Source organism: Brachyistius frenatus, unplaced genomic scaffold, assembly GCF_029030835.1.
Source record: "Brachyistius frenatus isolate BFR_SWC_R1_liver_20210118 unplaced genomic scaffold, ASM2903083v1 Contig_4, whole genome shotgun sequence".
Lineage (NCBI taxonomy): Eukaryota > Metazoa > Chordata > Actinopteri > Embiotocidae > Brachyistius > Brachyistius frenatus.
In genome coordinates this window covers 9,106,919-9,115,000 of record NW_027210603.1, presented here as the reverse complement: position 1 = coordinate 9,115,000, position 8,082 = coordinate 9,106,919, and the positions used below count along the sequence as shown (strand labels likewise).

The window sequence follows — 8,082 nt, the reverse complement described above, 5'->3', positions numbered from 1 at the left end:
CCAATTTATTATTATTATTATTATTATTATTATTATTATTTTGTTAAGCACTCTCGGGGTCAGATCCAGCCCGAAAATACATGTTTCTGCTCGTGCTCAATAATTAGCTGACAACATAACGCGTGGGGATTTGCTGCTTCCTCTGTTTTATCTCTGAACACCTTTTGGAGTTTTTCCACGGTGTACGGACAACAGATCGGGACGATTTCACCTCGTCAACACACTTCTTCTTTTTCCCCCCCCCATTACTTTTTGATAACGCTTCTTTATTCCCGACTAAGCAAAAATCAGTTCGCTAAGAACGTAAATGTTTGATGACCGAAGTTGACATATTTGAATTGCTTTTTGTACAGCCCCCCCCCACCCCCTCTTCCCCTCCCCCCCTCCGGCCAAAGCGAGTCAGTTATCGAAAATACCCGCCGATTAATGATGGTTTGACTGAGTCAGCTTTAGCCACTATTAGACATTAATATTGAATTGACTATATATTTTGCATGGATGCAGATTTTTTTTTTGAAACTGTTGACTCATTCTGGAGCGACTGTCCAACATTCAAGTCGAGAACACCAGAGCATAGTTTTTAACTGTATTGAGCAAATCGTCCCGGCGTGCGTCCTATCCCGACAGAGTCCCCCCCCCCCCCCCCCCGCTGTCTATTTTTAGGTTTTTGATATCATAAATCTTCCGTGTTTACTAGATCGGATCCTGTTTCATGTTAAGACCCGCACCGAAAGATGAGTGTACTCGGCTCACCAGTTAAGGCAGCTAATGGGCTCTCCGGTGGGAGTGTGTGTGTGTGTGGGGGGGGGGGGGGGGGGGGTGTTTCTACATAATGATCAAGGGCGTAAAGCAAGTGTTGACACAGATGAGCGCGTGTAGATGATGGGTTACATGGAGGTGGTTGTGATCGAACTAAAGCCCCCCCCCCCCCCGTGGCATTTCTCACTTGTCGGGAGCCCAGACGTGTCCTCTCCGGGACGGAGGAGGAGGAGGAGGCTGCGATGGCCGCTCAGTCCTACACGTGGGGCGTGGGGGAGGGGGGGGAGGCAGGGGGCGACCCAGGCCCCTCGTGATCGCACACGAATAGAGGATTCGCGTTTCGGAACAACTTTTGTCGAGGACGAGGAGCGCGCGTCTTCCCGCCGCGTCGATGCGGCTATTTCCAAAGTCTGAGAGAGCGAGTGGGCGACGTGAAACAGTCGGAGCTCTGGGCTGTCCTCGGTGGAAGAGCTTCTCCCTCCCTCTCCCTCTCCCTCTCCCTCTCCCTCTCCCTCCCCTTCGCTCGGCTGTCCACTACAGCATTCACTCAGCCCGGCAGGAAATAATTGCCTGTCCTCCACACAGCACTTCAAATAAAGGAGCTTTGTTAATGAGGGCTTTCCTTCGTCTCTCTATCACTCTCCCCATCGCTCGTTCACGCTTTTCAGTCCTCGGTCTCCCCACAAAGTGCCCGAGCTCATTGTTTCTGCCTTCTGTGGAAGGAGTTCTCCCGGAGACAGCAGCTTCAGCTTTTGCTCTCGGCTTGGCAAGTACTGGCTGCTGCCGACCAGCCAGAGCACCAGCTGAGCAGAGGTAGGTGTGTGTGTGTGTGTGTGTGTGTGTGTGTGTGTGTGTGTGTGTGTGTGTGTGTGTGTGTGTGTGTGTGTGTGTGTGTGTGTGTGTGTGTGTGTGTGTGTGTGTGTGTGTGTGTGTGTGTGTGTGCGCGTGACAGTTCAGGCTAAGTGGAGCAGTCTAACTATGGGTGTCAGTCTGACTGAATTAGGAGCTTTTAAACATGATGATAGTTATTTCAGGGCATCCCGTGGTGGGAGGTTCCTCTCTCTTCCCTCCCTCAGACAGTGGAATTTCAGGGCAAGCAGGGAAGGAGCTGTCAATCACGGCCTATTGTTGTGCGAAGGGGAGGTAATATGCTGTAAGCTCTCGCAGTGGGGAATGATTCAACAGCAGGCTTTACACACTTGACACTAACTCTCTCACACACACACACACACACACACACACACACACACACACACACACACACACACACACACACACACACACACACACACGTTCCCGAGGAATATATTGGTAGCAGTGGGAGATTTTGAGCGATTTCTCCAACTGGACCCCGGGGTTCACTTCTGGTCCTGCTCCCGGTATCTGGTCCTGCTCCTCTTGTGCTCCATACATGGTTCCTGTTTGATTTGAATGTTTGGAAACCGGTACGGTGAAGGTGCAGAGGCACTTTCATCAACGTGGTAGTTTAATTAGCACAAGTCTATGAAACGGCAACGTGGACAAATTATTCAAATAAGGAGCACGATAACACGTTCCCCGGGTGTTCGAGGCCGTGGAATTTAATAGGACAGAGTGGCACACGCTCGCAGTACAGCGTCATGTGTGCCGCATCCCCAGCCATGCTGATGAGCCACACCGCAAAGTCACGATGTGTGGTCGGTAAATAAATAATGGGGCAAAGAGAGCGGTTGCTCTTTCGTGCCAGCAGCAACTCGTGGCCGACTTACAGCTGGCACCGAATCACCGCCGAGCTACCCACGCCGGGTAGCTGGCTGCTCCTGCCGCCGACACAAACCTCGGGCTCCGACCAGGGCCATCGACTCGGCAACGGGGCCGGAGGAGGCGCCGAGCTCATATCAGTCCCTCGATCCCTCACTCGCAGCCCCCCCCCCCCTCGGGTGCCAAACCAAATGATTTCTGGTCCTGCTGGATGCTGTCGGCGTTCCCAATGTGTTCGCTCGCGAGGCGTTTTCACGAGGGTAGACCGTACGTGGGTGAGAACAAGTCGTCGCCGTGGCTTTGATTGCCGCCTATTTTGTTGCGCAACCCGAGCCGGGGCTCTGACACACGTGATCGGCTCAATGTGCATTTCTAAAATCAGTCGCGTACGGTGTGCGTCCGCTGTACCAAATTGGCGTCGCGCGGCCACACGTCCAATCCTGTAGACCGGGTTCCGTCGCTTCACGATTAAGCATCAGATTCATTACTTGCTTATTTAAAAGCTTTGCCGAATGTAGCTCGACTCACCCGAGGTACTATTAGGAGGACCTCCAGTACTTAGCACGGGAAGTAATTACGCTAAATTGAAATGGAATTGGGATCTATTTGATAGGAATAAGATAGGGTTGGCAATTATACAGACGGGATTGGAAGAAAATTTCATTCCCGACTCTTTAATTTTTTTTTTTTTTTTTTTTTTTTTTACCCGCTGAACACCCCCGAAGGGCTCCTCACACAAGGGCAGCAGGTGGGGGGGGGGGGGGCAGAGAGAGACAGACTCCAGAGAACCACAGCCGCTAATGGATGCCAGATCAACAGCTCGGGGCTCATCAGCATTGTGGCCACAGCTGGTGTATTGATTGGAGTGTAGCGCGAGCATTACCACACGACGCTCTATTATACCCCGATTGATTTCCTTCTGATCAGCTGCGGGACCCCACCTCTTCCTCAAGGAGGGGCTGCAAGAGGCCACAGCGGGGGGTGGAGGGGGGGGGGGGGCACTTGAGTCGGAGCAGTTGAGGAAAGTGTGACAGAATCGAAGTGGGGAAAAAAACACGGCGCGGACGGAAACGAAACGCTCCCGCGGATAAAGTGTTCGACCGGCCGGGGAGCGGAGAGACCGAAGGAGCGGAGAGTCGGAAGTGAAAAGATGTGAGGATTTAAGTGAAGAAACGAGAGTCACCGGACTGGAAATGTGAGGTCGCCAAATTGAGAAAAAAAAAAAAGCCGGAGCCTAACGACTTAAGTGGCTGTCCAGAAACCGCTTTCTACAGCGAGCCGCTGGAATCAAGTCGACGACGACACGCCGGAGATTATGTTTCTTTGACCGGCAAGAGTTTTGAACAACTTTCAAGACTCCCCGCTTTTCATCACAGATCTTCCCGAAGCAATCGAGTGTCGAGGGACCGCTCCTGCTCCGCTCGGCTATCATTAAAACATTTTTTTTTTTTTTTTTTAATTTGTCTCCGGAGGGGTCGGGCTAGCTAGCTGGTATAACTTGATGTGTTCCCGTCGAAAGGCCGCCGAGCCGTGCCGAGCCGTGCCAGGCCGTTGGTTTGCACGCTAAGCTTTTCAAGTGCACGTTTGTGTGTCTGAGCGTACTTGTGGTTTACTCCTCGCGATGCTTGCCCGGTGCTGGCTCGGGATGATCCGTGTCGCTGGCTGCAGTTCGGTCTCTTGCCGAGCCTCTCTGGAAGGCCGCAGTCCCCCCCACCCACCCAGATGTTGCCAGCTGGTGTCCATTATGCTGCGCGCGCGTGTGTGTGTGTGTGTGTGTGTGTGTGTGTGTGTGTGTGTGTGTGTGTGTGTGTGTGTGTTTGCATGTGTGTGTGTTGGCTCAGGTGCTCGGACTCCCGGCCGAGCATTTTGCCTCACAACTCGAGTCCCCCGTTCTCCTGCACAGCCAGCGGAGGAAGACGCTGCTCTGAGCTTCATCGTTTGCAGGTCGGCGGCGTCGAAGGGCCAAAATAGACAAAGCCAAAAAAAACAACCAAAAAAACAGCTGCCGTCCCCAGATGTTGCCGGGGGCAACTCTCAGATGTGCCGCTCCGCGACGCTTTCACACACACACACACACACACACACACACACACACACACACACACACACACACACACACACACACACACACACACCGCGCTGCCCTGGGAGGGGAGGGTGGGTTGCGGGGGGAACAAAAAAACAATGCACGTTTTGGTTCTTCCCGGCTCCCGTGGCAGCTCCACTCCCTCTCCTGTCACCGTCTCACAGTGGATAAATAGAGACGGGTTGTTAGGGTTGAGAAGTATCCCAAACCTTTAGAGCAGGGGTGTCAAACTCATTTTAGTTAAGGGGCCACATACTGCCCACTTTGATCTCAAGTGGGCCGGACCAGTACAATCATAGCATAATAACGCATACATAACGACAATATTTCTCTATGTTTAAATCATTGGTGAAGGTTTTTGGATGATAAACCCTATTTTAAGGTCTTTCTACAATAAACTAGAAACATAAAGAGCAAAAACTCCAGACATCAGCCCGCTGTTTATCTCTCCTCTGCAGATTCCCTCGCTTTGTGACGCGTTTGACGTCAAACGCGTCACAAAGCGAGCAGCGAGCGCTGCTGCCTCCGGAGCAGACGTCACATTTACGCTGTTTTTGAAGCAATTACAGGATCGATTAAAAAAAATAAAAAATAAATAAATAACAAAACGTTTGTACTCATAAAGCTCCATATTCTCATAGAAATGCAATTTATGTCTTTCCGTAATTTTCACACTTAGCAGAGTCATCCGGCGGGCTGTATGTTTGACACCCCTGCTTTAGACCCCCCCCCCCCCGTCTACGTGAAAACAACAATAAAAAAAAAAAAGGGAGAAATCTTAAGTTTAAATCGTGGTTATGCTTAATTTATACAATTTTGTTAAAGTAGTTTCGGTGTTCTATCGGTGTCGATTGATCAATTTTAGTATGTAAAACAACAACAACAACAACAACTGTTAATGCGCCGCAGCATGACGCGTCCCTCCGCTCCTTAGAGGCCGATCTTTAACCGCGCTGCGGTCGCGGTTATGGTTTGTGATTATTTGCGTTTTAGAAATGAGTCCAAAAGTAAAAGGGGGGGGCTCCGCGGTTCCCGGTTTTTTCGACGTCCTACCGAATCTCGGTGCGTGACGAACGGGGCCAGCCCCCCCCCCCCCCCCCCCCCCCCCGTAGCAATGAGATCAGAGGACCGAAGTGACGCGCTGCAAAACGTCCCACCGTGCGATCCTGCGCCTTCATTTCACCGCAGCCGTGAGTTCATGAGGCCGGGCCTCAAAACGGAGCCGCTCCGCCGGCTGCACAAACCCACCTCCTGCAGCCCCCCCCCCTCCATCCCCCCATCTCTCTCTCTTTCCCCCCCCATCCCCCCCCCCCCCCAAACCAGGCAGCTTCTGGGTCCGTCACCTCTCTTTTGTCAGCTGCGGTGTGACCGTGTTGGTGCGCGGCCAGAGTCGGCTCACCGCTCCACCGCCAGACTAATCCATGTTTGTGCCTCGGATCTCCTCCGCAGGAAACCCAGGATCAACTCCCAGCTGGTCGCCCAGCAGGTGGCTCAGCAGTACCCCATGCCTCCCCCGCCCAAGAAGGAGCGGAGAGAGAGGAGCGAGCGCACGGACAAGGAGCGGCCAGAAGGCGAAGGAGAGCGCGCCAACGGAGACGGACGGCCGGAGGGGGAGCGTCCGGAGCTGGAGCGTCCGGAGGAGGGGGAGCGTCCGGAGCCGCAGCGTCCGGAGCCGCAGCGTCCGGAGGGGGAGCGTCCGGAGGGGGAGCGTCCGGAGCCGCACCGTCCGGAGCTGCAGCGTCCAGAGGCGGAGCGCCCCGAGGCGGAGCGCCCGGAGAGGGAGCGTCCGGAAAAGGAGCGTCCCGAGAGGGAGCGTCCGGAAAAGGAGCGTCCCGACAGGGAGCGTCCCGAGAGGGAGCGTCCGGAAAAGGAGCGTCCCGACAGGGAGCGTCCGGAGAGGGAGCGTCCGGAAAAGGAGCGTCCCGAGAGAGAACGCCCGGAGAGAGAGCGTCCCGAGAGGGAACGTCCCGAGAGGGAGCGCCCCGAGAGGGAGCGCCCCGAGAGGGAGCGCCCTGAGAGGGTGAGGCCAGAGAAGGTGAGGCCAGAGAAGGTGAGGCCAGAGAAGATGAGGCCAGAGGGAGACACCCCCGAGATGGACAAGAGCGACAAGGAGCAACCAATCAAAGACAAACCCGACAGAGAGAAGGACATCAGCCCAGCTGTCACGAAGAAGCCCAACAGCAAAAAGACCAGGTCAGTACACGAGGCCGCATGTCAACGGTTCACCTCCGCTGTGCTCGTATTAATCCTCACTGCTGCTTTTGGGTGCTTTTCCTTCAGACCCAAATCAGACAACCATCAGAGTCCACCTAGTGACAAACACAGCATACAGTCCGGGAAATCAGCAACCAAGACCAACAAGAACTCTCACATTTCCAGGTGTGTAGCTCCGTCTCCGTCTCCGCGCGTCTCTGGTAGAACACATGCTTTCCCGTCTCTGACTAAGCAGCTCTTGTTTGTTAGAGAAACTCATGTGAGCACAAGGTTAGTGGGAAACCTCAAATGATTCACAAGTGATCTTTTACACTAAACACCCACTCTCACTTTTGATGCACTTGTTCTGACTGTTCATGTGTCACCCAATGAATCGAGCAATTTAGTGTAACCGCCCCCACAGTGCTGGAAGCCTCCCCCCCCCCCCCGTTGCTGAAACACACACACACACACACACACACACACACACACACACACACACACACACACACACACACACACACACACATTGTGCTCGGCAATTCTGGCTATTAACGTTTGTTTGCTTGTTTTTTTTGTTTTTTTCTCGCGCGTGTTTTGGCGCGTCGCAGGCCCAAACTGAAGAACATCGACCGGAGTACCGCCCAGCAGCTGGCGATCACCGTAGGGAACGTGACGGTGATCATAACAGACTTTAAGGAGAAGACCCGCTCCTCCTCCACATCCTCGTCCACCATCACATCCAGCGCGGGCTCCGAACAGCAACACCAGAGCTCCGGCTCCGAGAGCATGGACAAGGGCTCGTCGCGCGCCTCCACCCCGAAAGGGGACCTCTCCGCGGGGCACGACGAATCGTTCTGAGGGCCCCGCCGCCCCCTTTCCTCTCCACCCCCCTCCACCCCCCCTCCCACCCCCCGGCGTCCTCATCCCTTCACCCCCATCTCCCTCCCTCTCTCCCCCCCCCCCCCCCCGATGTTTCTGAACACTACGGATCCCGTAGGGGTGAGGGGAGAGGGGCTTTCACCTTTCCCATCGCCGCCCCGCCTCCATCCCACGATCTCCCCCCGGATGCCGAGAGGAGCTGGGGGCCGGCCGAGAGGAACAGTGCGACGTGCCCGTCTGGGGAAACGCGCGCCCGGCTCGGTGGAACCTCCCTCGCGGTCAGACCCGCGGTGCACAGGCGAGGACAGCTGGGGCTCCGCGGAATAACGGGCCCGCCCCGCCCCCCACCTCCCCCAACCCCTCGCCCATCCAAAAACCCCGACCCCCTCCCCCCTGCGGTCGTATCCAGACACTTGTATGTA

At 54.7% G+C, this 8,082-nt stretch overlaps 1 protein-coding gene across 2 annotated transcripts in view; it reads left to right on the top strand.

Moving 5' to 3' along the window:
• rybpb (RING1 and YY1 binding protein b) overlaps positions 1 to 7,679 on the top strand; it is a 17,343-nt gene extending 9,664 nt beyond the window's left edge. For both annotated transcript variants that reach the window (XM_069714556.1, XM_069714564.1), the window contains exons 3-5: positions 6,035 to 6,778; positions 6,866 to 6,964; positions 7,390 to 7,679. In XM_069714556.1, coding sequence (XP_069570657.1) covers positions 6,035 to 6,778; positions 6,866 to 6,964; positions 7,390 to 7,639 — 1,093 coding nt within the window. In that variant the 3' untranslated portion in view covers positions 7,640 to 7,679. The remainder of the gene's footprint in view (positions 1 to 6,034; positions 6,779 to 6,865; positions 6,965 to 7,389) is intronic.
• The last annotated feature ends 403 nt before the right edge of the window (positions 7,680 to 8,082 follow it).